The 26,317-nt window shown below is 43.7% G+C and overlaps 2 protein-coding genes across 2 annotated transcripts; one reads left to right on the forward strand and one right to left on the reverse strand.

The window, feature by feature from the left end:
- Nucleotides 1-1,379: 1,379 nt before the first annotated feature.
- MRPS11 (mitochondrial ribosomal protein S11) lies at nucleotides 1,380-13,944 on the reverse strand. Its single transcript, XM_032233515.1, has 6 exons — nucleotides 13,836-13,944; nucleotides 12,678-12,791; nucleotides 10,454-10,552; nucleotides 8,317-8,446; nucleotides 4,239-4,304; nucleotides 1,380-1,703 (listed from the first exon to the last, which is right to left on the reverse strand). The coding sequence occupies exons 1-6, from the start codon at nucleotides 13,886-13,888 to the stop codon at nucleotides 1,596-1,598; spliced, it is 570 nt and encodes a 189-aa protein (XP_032089406.1). The 5' UTR covers nucleotides 13,889-13,944; the 3' UTR covers nucleotides 1,380-1,595.
- A 2,445-nt stretch (nucleotides 13,945-16,389) lies between these two features.
- Nucleotides 16,390-21,845, forward strand: MRPL46 (mitochondrial ribosomal protein L46). The gene is made up of 4 exons (XM_032233564.1): nucleotides 16,390-16,673; nucleotides 18,939-19,119; nucleotides 20,300-20,473; nucleotides 21,414-21,845. Exons 1-4 carry the CDS (start codon nucleotides 16,479-16,481, stop codon nucleotides 21,662-21,664), a joined length of 801 nt encoding a protein of 266 aa, XP_032089455.1. The 5' UTR covers nucleotides 16,390-16,478; the 3' UTR covers nucleotides 21,665-21,845.
- The last annotated feature ends 4,472 nt before the right edge of the window (nucleotides 21,846-26,317 follow it).

The raw sequence follows: 26,317 nt of genomic DNA on the forward strand, positions 1-26,317 counted from the left end.
CTGTATTAAAATTTATTCCCAAACCTCCTGCAAACCCTTTTAATTCTGGCATTGCGATCACTTGCTCAGTGACTGTTTGAAATTACAAATCCTAAAAGGAGCTTCATGACTGGTTCTTGAATTTCAATAAGACTTTCTGATTAGTGGTTTGGGTAATTTGGGGAAAAGGTTGGTAAGCATTGTTCTAAGGTCCAGAAGGCAAGATATTTACTAATGTTGGCTTACTGACAACTCTTCTTCGTACTTCCTACTGAACGGTTCTGAAGTCCCTGCTTTTTCCTAACTGACGACCATGTTTTCCCCAAAAATAAGACAGGGTCTTATTTTCTTTTGAACCCCCCCTCCCGAAATAAGCGCCTGGCCTTATTTTCAGGGAGGTCTTCTTACTTTTGAGGTGCAGGAGGCGGCGAGCGTGGTCACTTCATGGCTGCTGCTATGTTGCAATATTTTCAGGGAGGGCTTATTTTTGCGGGAGGGCTTACCCCGTATTTTTCAGAGTATAAGAGGCACCTTTTTCCCGCAAAAAGAGGGTGAAAATCTGGGTGCCTCTTATACACTGAATACAGCATTTTTGGCCTTCTGCACCCCCTTTGCAAAAATGGCCGTGCATAGCCTTTAGGAGGCTTTCACAGTGATCTTGGGGACCGGGGAGGGCAAAAGTGAGTGAAAAATTGGGTGTTTTTTGCCCCCCCCCCCAGCCCACAGGAGCACTTTATAAGCATCCTAAAGGCTATGCATGCCCTTTTTTTTGACAAAAATGGGCCTGTTTTCATGAAATACGGACCATTTTTTGCTCGTTTTTGCCCTCCCCCAGCCCCTAGGAGCATTCTACAAGCCTCCTAAAGGCTACGCATGCCCTTTGTTTTGACAAAAACCGAGCCAGTTTTTGTGAAAAACGGGCTGTTTTGGGGAGGTCTACAGAGTGCAAAACCTTTTTTTAAAAAAATTGCCTCTTCAATATCTTGGTACGTCTTATTCTGCTCCATCTTATACTCCGAAAAATATGGTATTTTAGCACATGTGCTCAAAAACCCCGATCAGACTTATTACCCAGGGAGGTCTTATTTTTTGGGGGGGAAAACGATAGTAGAAAAATTCTAGCAAGAGATGGGATTTCTGCACTTGCTGATGAGCAATAAAATATCTCTCCCTCCCCCCCCTGTGGCAAGTGGATCTGTGAACTCTACATAAAGAGACAGGGAGTTGGATCCCAAATGGCACAGTGGGGAATTCTGTAGATGGTGGGAGTTTCCAGCTGACCCGTTTTGCAACTGGAAAAAGACCTGCTCCTCGCAAACCAGCCTGGATCAGGTTGAAAAGGATGATTAAAAACGATTCGGTCCGTAAGGTTAGAAGCAGAAAGCAGCCCCAAGCAAAAATGTAATTCCAAGAGTCCCTCCGAGATGGAGGCAAGTTTTTATTTTTTAATATTCACACTTTATAAACATAAGTCTCTGGGTTGCCTTCCCAAACCCTCGAGCCTGTCCCTGCTCTGAAAGTTGCAGTGAGAAAAATATCTGCCCAAAGATGGCTGCATAAACTATTTGAGATCCAGGCACAGCGTCTTCTCTTCCTCCCTCCTGACTCCCCTCCTCTCACAGCCTCCGTGCTTTCCGAGGACGGCAGCCGTTGTGTGGCACTGGCGTGTTGTCCGTGATGGAGATCACCTCCAGCCCTCCTAAGGTTAAGCCTTGGATGGCTGCCTGAAAGGGAAACGAGAGATATCGACACGGGGCTCATGGAATGCTAAGTCACGGTCTTGTTGAAGCACAATTTCTAGGATAAACCATAATTACTTGAGTTTGGATAACTTGCAAAGCCCTAAATCTTCCTTTGCCAGATACAAAGTTAGCCTAGCTTCGCCGTCTCTATGACAGCTTTGTGAAATGTGAGAAGCTGGTTAAAGATTTTCAAACAAGGTTTTTAGAACTTCTGCAGTTCCGTAGTTTCAGCATGTCCCGTTTGATGCCTCAGATATGCAGCACCTTACTTTTTGCATATCTCTACTCCCCCCCCCCTGCCGCAACATTTTAGAAATCAAAGGAGGAGGCCTTATATTTAGGAAACAATTGGTGAATCTAGTTTAGCCATATCTGCTTCAGATTCAAAAAGCTGCTACTGCTGGAGGTACACGTGCTACAGCTAGGTAAAGGTTCCCCTTGCACATATGTGCTAGCCGTTCCCGACTCTAGGGGGCAGTGCTCATCTCCGTTTCAAAGCCGAAGAGCCAGCGCTGTCCGAAGACGTCTCCGTGGTCATGTGGCCGGCATGACTAAATGCCAAAGGCACACGGAACGCTGTTCCCTTCCCACCAAAGGTGGTTCCTATTTTCCTACTTGCATTTTTTACGTGCTTTCAAACTGCTAGGTTGGCAGAAGTTGGGACAAGTAGCGGGAGCTCAATCCGTTACACCGTGTTAGGGATTCAAACTGCCGACCTTTCTGATGGACAAGCTCAGCATCTTAGCCACTGAGCCACCCCGACCCTAATGCTACAGCTAGGGTGTGTCAAATTTTTCCACTTTTAATTTCCAAACATTAGGGACGCTCAAAAGTTGTGACATACCTTGGGGACTGTTTAAAAGATATTTTGGTTACTTTAATATAATTTAGGTAGCACAGAATTCTTTATTGGCCAAGTGTGATCAGACACACGAGGAATTCGTCTTTGATGCATAAGCTCTCAGCGTACATCCAAAATACACTCATCATGAATCGTAAGATACAATGCTTAATGATAGTCGTAGGATACTAAATAAGCAATCAAAATCATACTAGGAAACTAAATATAACGATGTAAATCATAAAGATACAAGCAACAAGGTTATAGTCATAAGTAGGAGGAGGTAAGTAACAGGGAGGATGAAAAGAATAATAGTAGTACAGTCTTAGTAAATAGTTTGACAGTGTGGTGAGAATTTAGTTGTTTAGCAGAATGAGGGCATGGGGGAAAAACTTGCTGACTGCCGGCTGACTACAATTTGGCAGTTCGAATCTCACCAGGCTCAAGGTTGACTCATCCTTCCAAGGTGGGTAAAATGAGGACCAAAGATTGTTGGGGGCAAATATGGTGACTCTGTAAACCGCTTAGAGAGAGGGCTGGTAAAGCGCTATGAAGCAGTAGGTGAGTCTAAGTGCTAATTTGTCTTACATTAAAGAGAACTTCTCCCAGGGATTATGCTGCAAATTGCAGAAATTGTGCAAAGTGGGGTGGGGTGGGGAGATGCAGCTGCTTTTAGAAGTTGCAGACAAATGCTCCATTAGCAGCCCCTTTCCCCCCCCCCCCAAATGAGCTTTTCACCATCACAGCCAAGGTGCTGCCAATCTGGATTATCTCCAGCAGCCATCCCCAACCCGTGGATGAGTTGGAATTTTGGTTTCCAGTGCCCCTGGCAGCATGAGGAATGCCAAGTTGTTGAGGAAGTATTGGGCTTCCAGTCAAACACAGCTGGAGGACAGCAGATGGGGAAGGCCGTTTGAAATCGAGAAGAAGCTTCCATGGCATGCAATCAGATTACTCGCATGATACCGTTGTGGTCTGCTAGTGGTCAGCAGAGCTGGCAGCAGAGTCAGACAGTGAGGAGGTTGGGGAGGAACATGGGCCAGTCTTGGAGTCTGGGGAAGGCTCTGATGAGGGCTCTGTGTTGGAGGCAGAGACGGGGCCAGAGCCGTAAGCCAGTTATCAGCTGCCTTCAGAGTCAGACATCAGTGAGGCAGACGAACTAGCTGCAGCCTGTTCCCTGTGTGCGCATGCACAGAGTTGCCAGACGATGGGAGCAGCTAAAGAACAGGGGTCAACTTGGGAGTAAGGCCACAGGTGGACGGGGAATGGCCCCTCCCAGAGGAAATAAAAGAGGAGCGAAAGGGGAGTGGAGTTTGCAGGAGACAATTAGCTCGCTTAATTGGTTCTTGACTCTCCGAGACTCCTTGCTAGGTTTTGCAGATATCGACCTGGCAGCTCTGCAAGCCAGATAAGGTCTGTGACTATAAATCCTCCCTTGAAAGACTTTGCTGGATGTGAATGAGCAGAATTCACGGCAAATTAATAAAAGGAGGTTTTTTTTGTCAGGACAAGGAGTTTGCTTCATGCTCTTGGGAAGACTAGTTCAGAACAGATACGCCCAATCCCATTTAAGTGACATCACTCCCTCCCTGTGGCCCTTGATAAATGCAGGAGTTCAGCCAATAAAGGCTCCCTCTCACCCGAAGAATGACTACAAAGAAATGGGAAGCGCTTACCAGCCGCCCAGGTCCCAGGCCTTTCACCACAACCCGTACGTGGTACACGCCCTTTTTAGCTGCTTTCTGGACAGGGAAAGAGAAGAAAGAAGCATGTTATGCAATGAACCAAAGAGTATAATGACCGCTATTCCAACCTTCAACCTAGATCCCATTTGCCCTTTCTTCTGAACAGGAGCTTCTACTCAGTGGGACAAAGACCGCTATTTTCTTCGGAACAAAAGGCATTTATTGATTTCATGATGCTTTCTTTGTTGAGAGCTGCTCAGAGTTCAGGCGGCATCGGCGTTTGATAAACTATCTGCTCACAGCAATGTAAAATCGCAGCTGCCACTTCTTTGGCTGGTATTGGCCTCCGTAGGCAGAAAGACTTTTTTTTGGTATAGCACTCGGTGGGCCAATAACCACCGAGACCCCCCGAGAGCCTGTTTACGCCATAATCCTTCAACTTGGATTTTGAGATCTTGATACTTTGCGATCTGTTTATCCTCATCAGCACCACAATCAGAGCGGAATTTCACATTTTGTTACCACCGGTTCACCACATACATCCTTTTCACCCTTAAAACCTGGCTGTTCCGACAGGCCTGGGGCTAAAGAGCTTTTGCCCCCCCCCCCTCGAATGGTATGGTTTTTGTGTGCTTTTAAATTGTGTATTGTTCTGTTCGTCTTTTTTATTCCTTATCTGTACCCCCTTCCCTTGACTTGGATTGTGAGCCGCCCTGAGTCCCCTTTGGGGAAAAGGGCGGCATATAAATGCAATAAATTCAATTCAATTCAATTCACGCATGTGCCTGGCCTTCCGTGCATGCACTTTGCTCACACGTACACTTTCCATGCATGTGTCCTAAATACACGGCATAGAGACGGGGCGGGGGCGGCAATGGTGGGTTACAGCTGGTACGCCCCAGTACAGGCATACCGGTGCCTGGTGGGAGCAGTGCTGCGGAGGGCCCACCTGCCTGCCTGCCCACTCTCCTTACCGGTATTTGACCCTACCAGGCCATTTGTGCATGCATGCGCACCACCGCCCTGCGACACTCCGCCGAGCAGCTGGAGCGTCGCAGGGCGGTGGACGCCCGGCCCCATCACAGCGTACCGGTTGCGACAGGATCCGGAACCCACCTATCCATGATTTCTGCTACCGGTTCGGGTGACCCGGTCTGAACCTGCTGAATACCACCTCCTGGCTTAAATGGAACTGCTCATTTTTTCCCAGAACAACTTGTGGAACAGGAACATGGGGGGGGGGGGGTGTTGGGGGGGGGGGAGGCAACCGTGATGGAAGGCGCTTTGCAGAAATCTAGGATCTCTGTCCTGTATAAATAGGAAGAAGGCTGGAATCTTTTTCTGATTTGCGTCTGAGCAAAAATCACACTTTTTCAGCAGCACTTCCCACGAAATAGGTTGGCTATTCACTTCCAGATTTCCAGTCAAAGTACCCATTGATTATCTTGGCTGAAATGCTGGGTGCTGAACTCCTGTATGTCCAGAGATTTGGTGAAGGCTGCTATTTACCATCGTTTTTCCAGTCCTGGAACTGCATACAAGTTAAAAGTTCTTACGAAAGTCATTTACATTCAACCCACCAGGGAAGAAATGGCTTGCTTGCAGTACATAAGAATCTTGCTACATTTAGAATGGGGAAAATTAAAATGCTCAGCTGGAAACCTTCCATATCTGCTATGCCATAGCTCTTTTTAAATGTTTCCTACATCCAAAATGATTAATGGGAATTTCTAGTGAAGCCTGACAATGTTACAGTAAGTCTGCTGGGTGAAGACTGCCATCTAGTGGCTTTTTAAAGACCCTCCATCTGGGCCCGAGGAGGTCTTGATTTACTATATATTTTCTTCTCCCTGACACCTTAGGTAAAGGTTCCCCTCGGACATATGTGCTAGCTATTCCTGACTCTAGGGGGCAGTGCTCATCTATTTCAAAGCTGAAGAGCCAGCACTGTCTGAAGACGTCTCCGTGGTCATGTGGCTGGCATGATTAAAGGCCGAAGGCGCACGGAGCGCTGTTCCCTTCCCACCAAAGGTGGTTCCTATTTTTCTACTTGCATTTTTACATGCTTTCGAACTGCTAGGTTGGCAGAAGCTGGGATAAGTAATGGGAGCTCACTCCATTATGCGGCGCTAGGGATTCGAACCACCGACCTTTCTGATTGTATTCAAATCAAAATTGTATTTTATAAATTCTGTTGTTTTCAATTGATCTGACCGCACAGGTTAGTCCTCGATTAATGAATGCTTCATTTCAGTGATTGTTCAAACTTAACCACAGTGCTGAAAAAAAACAAACCTTTACAATTAACGATTGCCATTACAGCCAGTGTGCATTGTCCTGTGTGTGATCTGTTCTCCCCCCTCCCCTCCTTGCAGAGAGATGGGAGAGAAAGGGATTGCAAGAGACTAAACATACACACAATAGAGAATTCATCTGGCTGTTGGCTTGTGCTGCTGGTGCATTCCAAAGGGCAGGGGAGTGGTTAATAGACTGAAGAAAAGCAGAACTGACTAGTTTTGTCAATTTTGAGCAGGAAAGCAGTTGTTTCAAGATGGAATTCCGTGTCCCAGCTGTGTTCCTTAAAGACTAACTTAGTATAAACACTCTACCCATACTTCTGGAATCCCTTTGGAGGGAATTCTGGCTAAGGGGTTTAGAGTTTAGAGTTTTAGAGTTTTATTGGGATTTATATGCCGCCCTTTTCCCTGAGGGGACTCAGGGCGGCTTACAACCACAAGGGAGGGGGGTGCAGTGTCAAAAACAGAACAGTATGTGAACAAAGAAAAAATAGTAAAAACACAACTTTCATTCAGCAATCAAACACTCGGGCGGGTAAATTGGGAACCTATCCCCAGGCCTGCTGGGAGAGCCAGATCTTGAGGGCTGCGCGGAAGGTCTGGATAGTGGTGAGGGTACGGATCTCAACGGGGAGGTCGTTCCACAGGGTCGGAGCTGCAACAGAAAAGGCTCTCCTCCGTGTGGTTGCCAGTCGGCATTGACTGGCAGATGGAATTCGGAGGAGGCCCAGTCTGTGCGATCTAATTGGTCGATTTAGGGAGGTAATCGGCAGAAGGCGGTCTCTCAAGTTAGGGGTATATGTTAACCTAGCCATTGGATGGGTAGCTCATCCAGACTGGCATATTTGACTTCCCTTCCAAAAGCACAGTTTTAATCCTTTCTTCACCCACTCTCTCTTTTTGAGGAAGGACCAGAAAGTGAATAATAGTTATTCCCTAAGAAGGAGCAATTCGGTTAACCTGGAGGAAGTTAATGCTGCTCATTGTTTTCTTTGCAAATGGATTTCCCACGGCTCGGTACAGATTAAAAGATGCAGCAAAACTAGGATTAGTAAGGCTCTGTCCTTTTACTGCATAAAACCAAAGACTATGCAAATCCTTCAGATTCTAGAGTTACTGTATTTTTCAGAGTATAAGACACACCTTCCCCCCCCCCCCCCAAAAGAGCATGGAAATGTTGGTGCGTCTTATACACCGAATACAGCCATTTTTGGCCTCAAGAAATCCTGCCCCCGCATCCCATTTTTGCAAAAAACGGGCCTTCCCCCAGCCCCCAGAAGTACTCTGCAGGCTTCAGCAGGGCTGGGGGAAGGAAAAATTTTCTGCAAAAACGGGGGCGTTTTTGCCTCCCCCCCCACAGCCCTGCTGAAGTCTGCAGAATGGTTCTGAGGGCCAGGGAGGACAAAAAAAAAAATTCTTACTTACCTCTTCAAAATCTTGGTGCGTCTTATACACCGGTGTGTCTTATCATCCGAAAAATACGGTAACATATAAGACCAAGCAGTCCCTGATCTTGGTCTCTGTTCACTTATATAATCATTCTTTGTGATCGTTCTCTGATCATCTTATCTATGTCTAAGCAATTGGGATTTTGGAACCCCACCACAACGATTCCTCAAAGAGCAAGCAAATATTAGGGGTGGTAAGAATAAGGATTCCTTGGATAAGAGTTTGCTGATTTAAGAACCTTGATTCCAGCCAGTTCTGGTCAGCCCGATAAGTCTTTGCTCATCTCAACTTAGGGAAAGGTTCGTTCCAAGAACAGGACTTACGTTTCCTGCTGCGATGCCAGTTGTCTGCGCTGCAAGAGCTGTCGATTTCTTCGCATTCTTGAACCCCATGTAGCCACAGGTTAGTAGGACCAGGGGTACTTTCTCAGCTGTGAAAACCTGGATGTGAGTGCTACAGATGTCGTGGGATGATAGGAACAACGTTTGATTAGAAATCTACATGCTGTGCTATTTTTTTGGATTCCCTGCAAATCTGTCTGGAAAAAAACAACAACTAGTAATTTAACGCGGCTCTTGCATTCTCGTTCTCCCATAGGGAGGAGGCAAGTGGGTGAACTAGGATGCAAAAAATAAACAGAATCGCTGCCAGTTTTGAGACACAAGGCTTGTCCCAAAATGGACTAAAAAATAGGATAATTCTTCCCAACTGGCTGCCCTCCAGATGTGCTCAGACTGCAATTTTTAGCAGGTCCAGTCCGTATGTTCGCTGAGCTCCGGTTCCAACGTCTTTGGTGGGTACCAGGTTGGAGACGGTCAGTTTTGAGACATTTAACCATTTGGAAGGATGCAATTAATCCTCTTAAGTTGTGCGGGGAGATGAACGTGTGTCTTTCTTTCTCTGTCACTTTCAGACGTTTTCCTTGACAATTATTACTGAAAATTACTCAAATTAGTGCTCGCCATTCTAAGGAAAATAACACGAAGACTGTAGCATTATGTCAGTCTTACCAGGCAGAGCAGAGAGAAAACATGATCGGATCAGTTGCCCTTTACTGTAAAGTTAATTCATGCATTAATATATCTCACAAGTCTGAAAGTGCACATCTCCTGCTATCTCCTTTACAGCCCAGGAAAGTAGGGAGGGGCGTTTTCTGAGCTTCTCACCCTGTCCACTATCCAGCTGCAGAATATACTGTCTGTTAGCAATAGCACTTAAGACTTATATACCGCTTTGCAGTGCTTTACAGCCATCTCTAAGCATTTTATAGAATCAGCCTCTTTCCCCCAACAATCTGGGTCCTCATTTTACCCACCTCGGAAGGATGGAAGGCTGAGTCAACCTTGAGCCTGGTGAGATCTGAACTGCCAAATTTCAGGCAGCCGGCAGTCAGTAGAAGTAGCCTGCAGTACTGCACTCTAACCACGGCGCCACCGTGGCTCATACCAGACCATTCCCTAGGCAGTATCTCTTCATCCTATCTGCCAAGGTCTTTCCCACATGCATTCCGTACAAGTCCTACAAGAGCTTTAACCTAGATTACAAAACATCCCCACCCAAGGAACAAATAAAAACCCAGCCCCGTTTCAACTGCAATCTTGCTCTGCCCAAACTCCCAAAGCAAATTTAATGGTTAAGCTTTTTCACTGAAAGTTTCTTCACTCTAATAAGCCTCTTGATATTTGGGTTGTCTTTAGCCAACCTGGTAGGAGAATAAATTATTATCATCATCATTCACACGCAATTACTTGCATGCACTGTGAATTATGTGAGGGTGTAGACCAGGCAAAGGCAGAAGAACTGGAGACTAGGCTGCTCTGTTGGAAGGGAAACAAGTAGGGGTCCCTTCAAGAAGTTGTCTGTCTGTCTGTCTGTCTATCTACCTACCTAGCTAGCTAGCTAGCTACCTATCAATCATCTATCTATCTATCATCTATCCATCCATCCATCCACCCATCCATCATCTATCCATCCATCCATCCATCCATCTATCATCTGTCTCCAAAATTTATTAGCTGCCTAGCTAACTATCAGGCAACTTTGGGTGGCATTATGAAGCATCACTATATAACATTATATACAGCACTTCACTATAAAGATGGCTTGCATTTTGCACCTGAGTTCTTAGCTTTTGAAAAAACTTGGGTTATTGAAGACCTGTGCCCTTGAATCACCACCCACAAAACCTATAGCATTAGATAATTAAGAGTCGTGGTAGCACGGTGGTTAGAATGCAGTATTGCAGGCTAATTCTGCCTACTGCCAGCTGTTTGATCCCAACTTGCTCAAAGTCGAGTCACCTCCTTCTGAGATGGGTAAAATGAGGACCCAGATTGTCAAGGCAATATGGTGACATTGTAAACTGTCCAAAGAATGCTGCAAAGCTCTATGGGGGCAAGTATATAAATCTTCTAAGTGCTCTTGCTAACTGTTCTGCACGAAGAACCTCCAGTCACTTACTTATTGTAGGTAGCTTTGATATGAACGATTGGGATTTCTTCAAACTTCTTTCCATCCCACCGCAAGGAACTTTCTTCTCCCAGCACTGGAGGGAAATAGCTGAAAATAAAAAGAGAGAAGATAGACACACTAGCCAGTTCAACAGCTTAGGAAGTCCCCCACCACCACCACCATCAGCTCCCCATTCCATTATTCAAGAGGTGTAAGGATTATTTCATCAGATTATCAATGGGCATATTTGTTCAAAGCTGAGTGGTTGTGGTGGCCTAGAGGTGGAGCTCTCGCCTCACAATCGGAAGGCTGTGAGTTCGATCCCAGGTAATGGCAGATATTTCTCTCTCTTGGCACAATGAGAATATATCTGCTGAATGTAACTCTGCATTAACGACAAGAAGGGCATCCGGCCAGGAAACACTCAGCTCCATTCAGTTTCCCAGACTCCATCCAGCAAGGGATTATGGGCTCATTAAAAGATGATTATAGTTGTTCAAAGATTCCCACACAATAGGATTGTACCGATATTCAATCCCCACCCTCTATAATCTGCATTTCACCTGCACTGGAACACACTAAGCCATAAACCATTACTCATAAACTCAAAGCCAGTCAGTTTCACACAATACAGTATGCCAACATCTAATAAAGAGCATTATAAGGTAAAAGTTCCCCTCGCACATATGTGCTAGTCGTTCCCAACTCTAGGGGGCGGTGCTCCTCTCCGTTTCAAAGCCAAAGAGCCTGCACTGTCCGAAGACGTCTCTGTGGTCATGTGGCCAGCATGACTAAACGACAAAGGTGCATGGAATGCTGTTTCCTTCCCACCAAAGGTGGTTCCTATTTTTCTACTTGCATTTTTACATGCTTTCAAACTGCTAGGTTGGCAGAAGTTGGGACAACTAACAGGAGCTCACTCCATTACGCAGCACTAGGGATTCAAACTGCCAAACTTTCAGATCGACAAGATCGGCGTCTTAGCCACTGAGCCACCACATCCCAACAAAGAGCATTATAGTGAAGCATAATATATACTCAGTTTATATAAAGCCAACTAGACATCATCTCATTCTGGCGAAAAGTGCTCAAGAGGGAGAGAGTGATTTTTTTAATTAAAAAAAAATATTGAAGGGCCTCTTCCCTCTCCTGAAATTTGACTGACATCCTTTTGATGCAGCTCTCCTCCAACTCAAATCATTAAAATATGAATCAATAAGCCCTCGAGGCTTTTAGAAACACAGTGAAAACCTGGCTGTTCCATTAAGCTGATGGGTTGGATTGTTTTGGCTGCCTCTTGGGTCATGCAATTGGGCTTTTCATTTGATGCTCTTCACGTTTTTACTTGTGATGTTTGAAACATGCTCTAGAAGTTGCTTTTAAATATCTTGTAGAGTTTTAGTCCCAATTAAAAGTTGAGAGTTCTATATTGATCAGCCTAAAAGCTCTAAAAATAAAGAAACAGGTGATCGCTATAGGGGCAAAAATCATAATTCTATGACGGCAAAAATCATACATTATAATTCAACGATGGCAAAAATCATAAGTAAATTACAGAAAAATTCAATATTTTGAAAACTTGAAAAACCAAAACAATATGAATTATAATTCTATGATGGCAAATCATAAATTATAATTCTATGATGGCAAAAATAAGTAAATTTCAGAAAAAAAATCAATGTTTTCAAAACTTGAAAAACCAAATAGGATGAGTTCCGTTTCTGCATTAGCAAAATTCCTTGAAGCAACCTAACTTTTACACCTTCACAAACTCTCCAATGCTTGATGTAATCCCATGCAAACATGGTTATTTTTTTCTGCTTGTTTCTTTCCTGGACATTTTTGATGGTTAAAAAAAAAAATCTCGCAAATATGCAAGAAAACAATGAGACAAACTAATATCTTGCTAAAGGATTCCTTAGAATGCAACTTTTGACAAACGCATTCTGGTTTGAAATCCCAGAGGTGCTTTTTCTGGAGGCAACTGGACTTCCTTTTTTTCTTTTGAAAACGTTTCGCTTCTCACCCAAGAAGCTTCTTCAGCTCTGACAGGATGGTGGGAACTGGTTTTGAAGTGTTACATTTCACAATTTGTCTCTTTCCTGCTCCCCACTTCCAAAATACCGCTAGGTGAAATACCCTATTTACAAAATGCATTGCAATTATGCACACCGTATTTTTTTCCTACAAATAAGCAGTTGCCTGCATCCCGGAAAGTGCAACGTTAACTCACCTGAAGCCCTTTGACTGTGTGGAATCTAGCTCTTTGTCTGTTGCTGAGTCTGAGTTTTCCAGTAATGTTTGAAATCTCTGGACGCCTGTCTGTATACTCCGAGAAAAAGTGATGCTGGAGCAGTCACAAAGAAGGAAAAACAAGAGATCCAAATTTAAGAACAGCATGTTGACGAACGAGTGCAGAATTCCTATGAACTGCCCAGGATGGCCCACTGCTTCCAGCTGCTGAGAGGATAATTTTATAAGATTTGACCTTCCCGATGTGGGACTCTAGCGTACCCAAGCTACCTGGGCAGTGTTAACGGATGGCTGCTTACCTCCATGATTTCCCCTTTCTGCTAGAACTAACCTTTGTGCCCGTTCAATTAAGGTTTTCCACAGAAAAAACACAAAAGTTAAACTTTCATTAAGCACAATCACAGTAATTCAACAAAACGTTTTGTCAACCCATCCAATAAAACAAACCACAGGGAAAGGAGTAAGAAACTGGTGCATACATTGGTATCCTGTCAAATACCTTTTCTAATGCTTAAAGTTTTTTGGGAGGGGGGAGGAACCCTGGTTTGTTTTTTTTTGGTCACCTGGCTGATGCCTGGTGTGATTTCTCAATTTCTCTTCTTTCGAGGCAGCAAATGGGGATTCAAAGCTCCATCCTCAACAGCCAGCCCTTGCAATTGGCCTGGCATTAGAGAATCCATGATTCCCAGGAAGCATGGAGATTGCAGCCAAGAGTAGCAGACTGTCAAAGGCTTCCTGGAGTCTTCCCCCCCCCCCCCGCAAAGCGACCCTCGCCCCAGAGATAAAAAGGTGGGATTAAGACCGTTTGCCCGTGTGTGTGTGTGTGTGTGTGTGTGTGTGTGTGTGTCAGGATGATGGGAACTGTAGTTCTCCAACTCCTTTGCAAACACTTGGGACAAGTCAAATGCGTGCAATGCAAATGCAAATGCATGCAATGCACAGATCATCCTCGTCGCATTGTTCTAGGAACCTCAATCAACCTAAGATCACCGGTGCACGGAGGTTAAAGGAGGGAAGGCAGAAACGCACCAGGGAGGCTGGACCTGTTGGGTTTCTGCCTTCCTCCGCTTCAAAGCGGGAACTCGACCTTTGCAGCCCTAGAAGGCGTACCGACCTACCCCGCTTCTTCCCTCCTTACCCCGAGCCGCCCCCCAAGAGCCCCCGCCGGGCGATCGCCAGCGCAGCCAGCATGGTGCTTTTTTTTTTCCGGGACTCCGAGGCTTCCAAGGGGGAAAAGGGGCGGAGTCTCCACCGCCGCTGGTCAAATATCGCGATGCGTGGCTGAGAGGGGAGGAAAAGAAAAACATGGCGGCGCGCAGCCGGCGAGCCTTCAATGGCCGCGACCTGGCATGGCAGCATCCGTACAGGCGCTTGGGGCCTAATTCCCTTCGCTTCTCTTGACGATTCAAGCGGGACGGAGGGGGAAGTTTTTAACCAGATTTAGGGCCGCCGAGAAGCGTTGCACGGTCTGGCGGCGGCGGGTGGATGGGTGGGGGTTATAGTTGTGTCCCCGAGCATGAAAGGTCTTTATTCATCGCCTTTATGGAGATAAATATATAATGACGCAGAAACTCATCCTCTGCTAAACATCTGAGTTCATGGCCTGAATACAAGCTTTTCTCTACCTCTATCTGAAAAGAAAACAAGTGGCCGAGCTGTAGAAAGTAGCTTGCTTGTACACACACCCTAGAATAATATTTACAAATCTGGATAAATCCAAAATCATTCATTCACTTATAGTACAGCCTGTCATAAGATCCTAGTTCAGTAAATCCCAATTAAATGAAGAATGGTGTTGGAAGAAATGTCCTCCTGGGTTCGGCTCCAAGTGGGGGAAAAGACACTGGAGACATGGAGGCTGCTTGGAAAGATGGTTTATTTTTGGACAGGACCACATGGCTTGAGCCCTGAACAGAAAAGGTGATCACATGCTTCAATGTTGGTGGAGAAAAGAGAAGGAAAAACAGAGATGCTGAGTCCCTGGTTTTATGCCCTCTCTGGCCTTTGATCTTGAGCTTGTATTCTGATTGATTGTCAGACTCCCATGGAGCCATGCAGGGGCAACTCTCTAGGCTACGTTTTGAATCCAGGTTTGGTTGAGTTCTCAGATGCCATGTGGTGACTTGGGTAAAGGGCCAATATTATCATGCCTTAATCCCATCCCCCTGGAGCTGAAGGGGAGAACTCTTTATTATGTAAAGGGACTAGCTTGGCCTTCTTAATGGCCCATAGACAAAGTGGGGATGGGCAGGAAGCTGCAGGCAGCTATTCTGTCTTTTAAAACATGTTTCTTTCTTTTCACATCCAGAGAAATATTTTGCCTTTTCAATATTTCCTAGGATATTTCATTTTTCTGGGAGAGGGCTGGGTGATAACTTCCTACAATGGCTTAGCACTATATAGGCCATTTGTCCATCTAGTCTGAGGTTCCCCACAGCAGCAATTCTCATGCTTTCGTAAGAGTTTAAAAGGTCCTTTCTTCAGAGAAATATATGTTTACAGGCATTATTGTACTTCCCAGTTATGGATAATTTATAGAAAGTTTTAGGAACATAATTTTGATAATATTACTGTAGCTTAGATCAGTACTTCTTAAATATTTTGCTCTCAGGACCCCTCTACTTTTAAAAATTATGGAGGAATAAAAGAGCTTGTGTTTGTATGGATCACACTTATCAACATTTACCATGTCAAAAATTAAACTTGACACATTCACAGACTCCTGTAAAAATAACAATATTAAACCCATTAGGTATCTACCGGTACATGAACAAAATATTTTACATGGAAGATTCCTATATTTTTAACAAGTACAAAACGATGAGAAGAGTGACATTGTTTCAGGTTTTTGAAAATATCTTCAACATCTGACAAATAATACACACACACACACACACACACACACATCTATGTCCCCAGCTGTCTGCAAGGAATATAAATCCTTCCATTTCCCCACCATCCAGTCAGAACTGAAGAAGCTTCTTGGATGAGAAGCGAAGCGTCTTCAAAAGAAAAAGAAAAAAAAACAAGGAAGTCCAGTGGCCTCCTGAAAAAGCACCTTTGGGACATCAAACCAGTATGCGTTTCTCAAAAGTTGCATTCAAAAGTTGCATTCAAGATATTAGTTTGTCTCATTGTTTCTTGCATACTTGCAAGATTTTTTTTTAACCATCCAAAATGTCCAGGAATGAATTAAGCAGGAAAAAAAAATAGTCATGTTTATATCAGTCATTACATCAAGCATGGGAAGGTTTGTGAGTTAGGTTGCTTTTTGCCAGTGTAGAAACGCAACTCATAATAATTGGTTTTTTCCATTTTGGAAAACCTTGCAATTTTTCAGAAATTTACTGATGATTTTTGCCATCGTAGAATTATAATTCATAATATTTTGGTTTTTCAAGTTTTGAAAACATTTAATTTTAATTTTTTCAAAAACATTTTTGGGACCTTGAATAGTGTGTGTGTGTCCCTTGGAGAGGTCTTCAAACTTGACAACTTTAAGACTTGTGGACTTCAATTCCCAGAATTCTCCAGCCAGCTCTGCTTAAAGTCTTAAAGTTGCCAAGTTTGGGGACCCCTGCAGGTTGTGCGCGCGCGCACACACACAACACACAGACACACATACAAACAAACAAACACACAGAGAGACAAACACCCACACACCCACAGACGACAGCCTGGTCCGAGGCCCCGCCTTTCAAAGGGTTACCGAAAGCGGAAGTTGCGTTCCTTGGCGGAAGCGGGCAGTCGCCGCGCGGCATTGTGGGGCTTTGGTGGTAAAATGGCTCCCCTCGGCCGGGCCCTGCTCTCCATCCGCACTTGGAGCCGTTTCTGCGCCGGCCGGAGAGCGCTTTCAGACGGTCCCGATGCCGCGTCGGGATGGAAACTCTACGGGGCGCTTTGCCTTCAACGGAGGCCGCTCCTCGCACAGCCTCCGAGCCCGGAGGAGGAGGAAATGGCCGAGCTGACACGGCAGGTGGGGCGCCGCAGTGGCTGGAGCTGCCCCGGGTGGGGAAGCAACGGCGAGGCTTTCTTGGAGTCGAAGCCTTCGGGGAGGAGCGGGCGGGGAAGACCCGCTTTTTTCGGGTAATTGGGCCCTCTCTGCCCTTCCAGAAGCCTTTGGGGAATGGGGGAATCCCAGACCTAGAAGGGAAGGGTGGAGCCCAGCGATGAAGCTTTTGGGGGGGGGGGTCCTGCTGTGGCTCTCTGGATCCACCGGCCATCTGGTCCTTGCAGCTCCAAGCAAGGGTTCGGTATGGGGTTTCTTTTGGGTGCCTTTGAGGCAGGCTTGACACGCGGTGACTGTCTGTGGAGAAATCTCTGCAGGTTCAGATTAACAGAGTTGGAAGGGACCTTGGAGGTCATCTAGTCCAACCCCCTGCTCAGGCAGAGAACCTTATACCAGATAACATATAACAGATTTTAATAGATTAACAAAGTTGGAAGGGACCTTATAGGTCATCTAGATTACCTCTGTTAATAGATTAACAAAGTTGAAAGGGACCTTATAGGTCATCTAGTCCAACCCCCTGCTCAAGCATGAGACCCTACACCATTTCTGACAAATGGCAGTCCAGTCTCTTCTTGAAAGCCTCCAGGGATGAAGCTGCCACAACTTCCAGAGGTAACTTCTGTTCCATTGGTTGATTCTTCTCACTGTCAGAAAGTTCCTCCTTATTTCTAGCTTGAATCTGTCCTTGCTCAGTTTCTATCCATTATTCCTTCTCTGACCTTGAGGTGCTTTGGAAAATAGTTTGACCCCTCGTCTCTATGGCAGCCCCTCAAATATTGGAAGACTTCTATCATGTCCCCCCTCCCCCTGCTCCTTCTCTTCACTAGACTAGCCATGCCCAGTTGTCTTGGTGAGATTTCAAAAGGGGGTTGCCATTGCCTCCTTGTTAGGGTGGAGAGAAAGGGACTGGCTTAAAACTTAGAATAACATTGTAACTTTGAATGTAGCTATAGCACTTATACCGCTTCACAGTGCTTTACAGCCCTCTCTAAGTGGTTTACAGAATCAGCGTCTTGCCTCCAACAATCTCAGTCCTCATTTTATCGACCTCGGAAGGATGGAAGGCTGAGTCAAACTTGAGCCTGGTGAGATTCGAACTACCAAATTGCAGGCAGCCGGCAATCAGCAGAAGTAGCCTTAGAATAACTTTAGAATAAAAGTGAACTATTGTCACTTTGAAAGTACACTAATCGGCATATATTAAAATGAAATTTTGTTGCACACAAAAGGTCACCACCTCCAATATACATTACATAAAACATGACATAATAAATAAGAACAGAGTTATGCATATACTCACATATATGACACAGAGAAACAACAAAGTCTAGTTCAGATGTATACATGTACCTGGTGGGAAAAACAAATCTTGAAAGTTTACTAAACGGATGACATGGGGTACAAAGCTGATACAGAATTAAGGTCAAGGTCACCCAGCTAGATCCAGGCCTAAATGAGGACTAGAACTCTGCTTCTAGTCTGATGTGTTAACTACTACACCAAATTGTGGCGATACCCCAAAATCACCTTTGTGGGCAGGACTCCCCTTCATTCATCTGGAAGAAGCCCAAGAGTGCAGGATCCTCATACAGAGGTCAAGGAATTGTGCATCTTAGTAAGAGTGTTTCCTGGAGTATGGGGGTTGGAACAGATTTGGCTTTCATCAGTAATTATTTCATCATGAATAAAGGCAAATATACATGTCCCAGGGTAAAATTGCAAGATAATGATTGTTTCATCCTTGTTGATTGTCTTTTGATGTTTGGGGGAAGGAGTTGAGGTAGGCTGATCCCACAGAAGCCGATGTGGCTTAAAACCCAATTAGCTGTCACTCATCGCTCTAAAGTAGTGTTTCTGAAACTGGTTCAAGAACCCTGGGTCTGTGAAATACAAATTATTTGTCAGATGTTGGAGACATTTTCAAAAACTTGAAACAATGTCACTCTTCTCATTATTTTGTATTTGTTAAAAATATAGGAATCTTCCATGAAAAATATTTTGTTCATATACTGGTAGATACCTTAAAAAAATAAGACTAGATGGACCAATGGCCTATATAGGGCTAAGCCGTTCTTCATTTAATTGGGATTTACTGAAGTAGGATCTCATGACAGGCTGTAATATAAGTGAATGAATGATTTTGGATTGATCCAGATTTGTAAATATTATTCTAGGATGTGTGTACAAGCAAGCTAGCTTCTACCGCTTGGCAACTTATTTTTTTTTCAGATAGAGGTAGAGAAAAGCTTGTATTCAGACCATGAACTCAGATGTTTAGCAGAGGATGAGTTTCTGCGTCAAAGGAGTAAAGAAAAATACGATATTCCTGAGACGATTGTCCTGGTCCAAGATATCGAAGATGCCTGGGAACAGAAATTTCAGAAGTTCATACCTGCCCCACGGATAACAGGTTCAAATCCATGCTTTTTTTCCCCTACTAACTTTGTTGGCTATACCTGAATTCTGATGAATTCTATTGAATTGGGAGAATTACATGCTTGAGAAGACCATTGAGAGAGAAATCAGCATTTTTCAAGTCAGGTGGAGAAGACTACAAACTTTTTTTAAAAAAAAAATCATTTCAGAGTGCAGCATTTCCCACAACCTTACATTACAGAAAGGCAGATGCTGGTCACATGACTGCGAAGATGTCTTTGGACAGCGCTGACTCAATGGTCTTGAAATGGAGATTAGCACTGTCCCCTATAGTCAGCAAACGACTAGCGGAGTAAAATCCACATTGGGACTCCTTATGTGGAAGATCACATGATTAATTCCATCCAAAGCCGATCAATTTCAAATGACCTTTGTTACACTAGATCAGTTAGCCACAAGCTAGCAACATTAAGGATGCTGAATATTAATAGGATGAAAAAAAATGTGCACGGCAATTAGCTGCAATGTGTGTGGTTTTAAATTTTACATCTTTAAATATTAAATATCTTCAGAAAAAATCTCTTTCCTTTACCTCCAATAAGCACAATCAGGTACTGGCTGTCCTTTTTTATTTGAAAGAATGAACTTGTGTATAATTTTTCTGCTTTTTTCCCCTGGAGGCATTTCCCACTTACCATAGGCAACCCACTAACTGGCTGTCTCCAGCTCCTGTAAAGCATCTGTCTGGTTGATTCTCCAGGCCAGCTAAAACCAAACTGCTTTTACAGTTTCAGCTGTCAGGAGTAGGTATGATTAAGCCTGGCTGAATCTAGGTAATGGCCAAGTTGAACTGAAGGAGAGACTTTCTGTAATGTTATTATTTTGTGCTGCTTAAAGATGACTGATTTTACAATGCTGCTGTGCCTCAGAGGTGGCTTTTGTCAAGAGCTTTGCAAAATCAAAACCAATTTTAAGCCAAGTTACTGGATGGAAATTGGATAATTAATTTATCTGCATTACTGATTTATAAAGAATAATAAGAGTATAGATGCTGTTTGCTATCACCAGAAGTAGGGCAGGATTGTGCAGTCAGTTCAGTTTGCAAATTGCACCTTGGTCTTGGTGGCAATTCTCTTGCTCATTTGTCCTTATGGTAGCCTCTTTGGGTTGTTGAGTAGCTGAATACTTCTAATGCTAAATTTCTTTCGGAGCAGAGGCTGACCAAAAGAACGACCGAACCTCTTTGAACAGGAAGTTGGACCAAAATTTGCTGCTTTTGGTTAAGCAGAAACTTGGAGATGAAGATATATGGCTGTTGCCCCAGACAGAATGGCAACAAGGAGAGACGTTGCGAGGCACAGTAGAACGGCTCTTGGTTACCCTTCCAGGTTGGTGACATATTTATATTCTTTAAAATTTCTCCACTTTTCCCTTCTTTTTTTCCTTCCTTCTTTTCCCTTCTTTTTCTTTATATACTTTCAGTTTCCTTTGTTGGGTGTATTTTTCAGTTGCAATCTTTTTGGGATCCTTTCTTTTTGAAGTATCTTGTATCTGAACAATAATACATTTGTGTTTGTGGCTTGTTTCTTTTGAGGCAATATATTTCATTCTTGTGGTTTGTTATTTGTGCGTTAATAAATTGAGAACTTGGCTGCTGTACAACATGAGCCATGGTTTATGGAAGAATATGTGCGAATCCCATTCAGTTGCAGTGTAATCATAGTTAAATAGGAATAGGACCTAAATTACAAACTGTTTCATACTGTTTTACAGCATTTCCTAAGTCAGGGGGGTGAAACTCGGATTTCATTGAGGGCCGCATCAGGGTTGTGTTTGACGTTGAGGGCGGGGGTGGGGACTGAGTGGGCATGGCCATGGTGGGCATGGCCATGCATGGTCCTGGGCTCCATTTTCAGCTGCCCTCCCGAGCTCCGTTTTCACTGGCAGAGGGCTGCAGGAGACTGTCAAAGCCGAAAACGGAGCTCAGGAGGGCTGTACACAGCCCTCGCAAGCTCAGTTTTTGCTGGCAGAGGCACCGTGGTCCTTTGCTGTTTCCACTTCGGCCCCATGGGCCAGATCTAAGCACCCCATGGTCCAGATGCGGCCTGTTTCGCCTTGAGTTTGACACCCCTGCTCTAAATGGTTTATAGAGTCAGCATGATTGAGAATCTCTGTAGTCAATATTAAAACACATGTTGGAATTGAAGGAAAGCACTTTAAATAAAGGGGTGGGGGGCTGGGGACAGGGATGAAATCATTGTTTGTTCTCATGGTCTTCACTGGGTTGCTGCCTTTTTCTTTTCCTTTCCATCTTCTGAACCTCCCAAGGAATCCAGACGCGGGCCAAGTTCCTAGGAAATGCACCCTGTGGCTTTTACAAGTTCAAGTTCCCCACGGCAATCCGCACCGAGACCAACACTGGAGGAAAAGTGTTCTTCTTCAAAGCCTTCTTGGAGGGCAGCCCCCAGCTTCCACCCAAGGAGAAAGCAGACTACTTATGGGTCAGCAAAGGAGAGCTGGGAGACTACTTGAAACCTGCCTATCATTCTCAGGTTTCTCGGTTCTTAGTGGATATCTGAATCCTAGAACTATGTTTCTCTTCTGTCACCATCGGTGTGGAAAGTAAGAGGAGGGACTTCACTTGGATAGTGGAGATAGCACCCTGTGTCTTTTGTATGTGTGGAAGCTACATTGGGTCCAGGAGAAGGATAATAAAATAAATACTAAACAAGCATGCCAAGAAACGGCGACATCAATGTTTAAGCTGTCTGGTGTTTTCATTTCCTCACAATGCAAACAACTGCCCAAGGAGCATAACAGGTAAGATTGCAGACTAAGGCTGGGCTAACAAAAATCCATCCTCTAGGCTAGGGTACCTGTCTGATATCTGCTCCTATATACGACTTGAGTGAAGCAGCGTCTTTGTTACCGGGACGTCAACTTTTCCTAGGGGGATGTAAGGAAAAAAAAAACAAGCAAGAGAGCCCGCAAAACATGCTGCCCTGAGTCAAGAGGATATACAATGCCACGAGGCAGGTGGATTGGAATAATCAAGCAGATGGAGAGATGAAATGGGCAGCGCACCTCCTTCTTCCATAATTTGCTGGATTTAATAGTAGGCCACCTGTTTTCAATCGAGAGCTATATTGATTTGATTGGTGCACCATTCTGGAGCTTTGAAGCAATTCCCACAATAAATGAGTAGCGACAAAAATCCATTGCTGCATTCACACACCCTTGTTAGTTTGAGCCAAACTCTCAATTCTTTGGTTTTGCAAGTGAGTCTGGATCGTAAATAGCAATAGCAGTTAGACTTATATACCGCTTCATAGGGCTTTCAGCCCTCTCTAAGCGGTTTACAGAGTCAGCATATCGCCCCCAACAATCCGAGTCCTCATTTTACCCACCTCGGAAGGATGGAAGGCTGAGTCAACCTTGAGCCGGTGAGATTTGAACAGCCGAACTGCAGTCAGCTGAAGTAGTCTGCAGTGCTGCATTTAACCACTGCACCACCTCGGCTCTAAACTATAGTGCTTGATCAAATGATGCGTACTTAGAATGTTTTCCATCATTTTGGACCCCGGCATCTTCCTCTTGTGTTTGCCAGATTCTTGGCAGATGGGGAATTCTTGTTTTTAAACCAGGTTTTATACCACAATGGGAGTAGCGTGCATCCATGGGTTTGCATCAGCTGTGTGGTCATTGGAGGAGACTTTTCTCAGCCTGACTCTGTTTTCCTAATATGCCATCGTGCCAAGGGAAGAATGTACATGTCTGTCACATTTTCCCCCTGTCACGTTGCAGACTGGAGGGAAAAGGTCCATATATAAGACATTCACTTGGTTGAGCAAAAGGCAAACTTGAGGTTGAGTTTTTTTCTTCAAAAGGGAGGGAGTATGACATGTTTTGGATAGAAACTAATTTGCTCTTCTCTAACTGGCAAATGAGAATTAATTAGTGGAGATACGTTTAATCTTGTGATTGTATTTTTACAATGACTATGACAACGGTCTATCGCTATTCTATGTACACTGAGAGCTTATGCACACGAGACAAATTCCTTGTGTGTCTAATCACACTTGGCCAATAAAGAATTCTAATTCTAATATCTAGTTACTGGTTAGGAAGGAGCAATCTCTGATAGGTTTGTCAACCGTTTCCAAACATTGTAGATTTGCAAAGAAATCACTTCCATAACATCCTTGTAACCTGAAAAAAATACAGTCTGTTTCCTTCTTACTAAGAGCCATGGGTGGCACAATGCAGTATTGCAGGCTAACTGCTCACATTGCCATGAGTTTGATTCCCTCAATCCTGAATTGCTCAAGGTTGACTCAGCCTTCCATCCTTCCCAGGTCAGTAAATTGAGGACCCAGATTATTGGAGGCAAGATGCTGACTCTGCAAACCACTTAGAGGGGGCTTTAAAGCACTGTGAAGTAGTATATAAATCCTATTGCTATTGCTACTTTTAAAAAACACGTCTGTACTTAGAAGATCTCGTCTTGAGATAGAAGATACGATCTGGAGTTGCCACATGACCAAGTTTATTTGTGCAATCAAGATGATCTAGAGTTCTGTTGTAATAATACTGAAACTCCAGGCTTATTGCTTCCTCTGGACAGCGGTGCAAAACAGAATATGATATGAGTCTCCTGAACTGGATTCAAAGCAGAAGATGTTTATACGTAGTGTAATTAATAGTATTGTTTGGAATTTGTTTTAATCGGGAAACAATATTTTGCCTTTCTCTGTAGTCTTTGGCCCCCTACAAATCAAATAAACTACCTTTTACTGTCAGCTTTGTCTCAAATTTTTAAGTAATATGAATTAAACTCCCAGCTAATCAACAGAGACCTTCCCCCCCCTTTTTTGGTGACCAACACACAACCTTGGACACACACACACACACACAAATAAAAATACCCACATTTCAATCACTTAAGTACCATTGCAGGGACTCCAAAAGTAATGGAGTCATTGGCAGGGACATTAAATCACCCACTTGGGAGTTTCTCTTGCTAGTTGCTCCCAAATTTTAAAAGAAGAAAAGGGGGAAAAACCCATCCTCGTATGCTGCAAGCTATCTAAAGTGCAGCATGTCAGCTTTTTATTTTATAAAAACCAGGCTGCTGTTGCCAAAGCTGTAGGGTTGCAATAAATAAAATAGCCTTCTACAGCATGCGGCCCCCTCCAACCTTCCTGTGTTCTGAAAACACCCTGGGAGACTCCTTAGGGACTCGGCTCAGCTGTTGAGACTTGGACAGGCAGAGCAATTGCAGACTGGAGGGGGGGGGGGGGAAGAGGAAAGGATGGATTTGAGCCAAAGAACTATAAATTAGTTTCCCAAGGTCTGGTATAACTAAAGCCTCTCATGATGGGCGGGTGAGGAGAAGGAGGTTAAAAGCAGCAGACTACTGCTAAGGGCAGGGCATGACAAAGTTTATTTGTGTGCACCCCCCACTGGCTTGGGTTGAGAGTGGACGCAGTGTGAGATGCCTGCAAAATTTACTTGACAGATCTGGAGAATGGTAAAAATGAAAATGACTGTTGCAGCTTGAGTAATTTATATCCTTTTTCTACTGGTCCAAAGACAGCCAGCCAGCTTTCAGATCTACAGTGAGACTACAAGTGTCTCTGTCTCTATATTGCTATCTCTACATCTCTAGATGGTGAGAGAGATGATAGATAGATGATAGATAGATGATAGAGATTGATCTACAGATAGATATAGATAGGTACATAGGTACAGTGGTGTATTAACCATTAAGCAGATTAAGCATGTGCTTAGGGCACCAGGCCCAAAGGGACACCACAAAGTTGAGAAAGAAGAAAAAAAAACAAGATTTGTACTGTATGTACAAAGGAGGTGGGCACCAAGTTTTGTCAGTGCTTAAGGCATCAGTGAGCCTTAATCTGCCACTGGGTAGATAGGTAAGTAGATGATAGGTAGGTAGGTAGGTACAGACAGACAGACAGACAGACATGGTAGGTAGGTAGGAAGGTAGGTAGGTAGATGGATGATAGAGATAGACAGACAGACAGATAGATATAATAGGTAGGTAGGTAGGTAGGTAGATATAGATAGGTAGGTAGGTAGATATAGATAGATAGATGATAGATAGATAGATATAATAGGTAGGTAGATGATAGATAGATAGATAGATAGATAGATAGATAGATAGATAGATAGATAGATACTGTGTTTTCCCCAAAATAAGACAGGGTCTTATTTTCTTTTGACCCCCGAAATAAGCACCTCTCCTTATTTTCAGGGAGGTCTTATTATTTTTGAGGTGCAGGGGGCGGCGAGCATAGTCACCTCATGGCTGCTGCTATGTTGCAGTATTTTCAGGCAGGGTTTATTTTTGGGGGAGGGCTTATTTTAGTGCATGTGCTGAAAAGCGCGATTGGGCTTATTATCCGGGGAGATCTTATTTTCGGGAAACAAGGTAGATAAGATAAGAAAGATAAAATAAGAAAGATAAGATATAGATGGGTGGGTAGGTAGGTTAGGTAGGTAGGTAGATTAGATAGATAGATAGATGATAGATAGATAGATAGATAAGATAGATAAGATAGATAAGATAGATAGATAGATATAGTTAGTTAGATAGATAGATAGATAGATAGATAGATAGATAGAGAGATAAGATAGATAAGATAGATAGATAGATAGATAGATAGATAGATAGATAGATAGATAGATAGATAGATAGAGATAGATAGATAGATAGATAGATAGAGATAGATAGATAGATAGATAGATAGATAGATGATAGATAGATAGATAGATAGATAGATAGAGATAGATAGATGATAGATAGATAGATAGATAGATAGATGATAGATAGATAGATAGATAGATAGATAGATAGATAGATAGATAGATAGATAGATGATAGATAGATAGATAGATAGATAGATAGATAGATAGATAGATAAGATAAGATAAGATAAGATATAGGTAGTAGGTGGATAGAAAGAGACAGAGACAGACAGATGGTAGGTAAGTCGGTAGATAGAAAGATATAAAGATTAGAGAAAGATAAGACAGATATAAAGACAGATATATAGATATAGATGTATGAGAGGGAGGGAGAGAGAGAGAGAGAGAGAGAGACTTTTACCTGTCTATATTCAGGATTATGTACTGTATGTCTAATACCCAAGTTTTTGACATTCAGCTGCCTGCAAAGCTTTATCTTCTGTTTCAAAAGACGTCGTCCTTTC

Source organism: Thamnophis elegans, chromosome 16, assembly GCF_009769535.1.
Source record: "Thamnophis elegans isolate rThaEle1 chromosome 16, rThaEle1.pri, whole genome shotgun sequence".
NCBI lineage: Eukaryota > Metazoa > Chordata > Lepidosauria > Squamata > Colubridae > Thamnophis > Thamnophis elegans.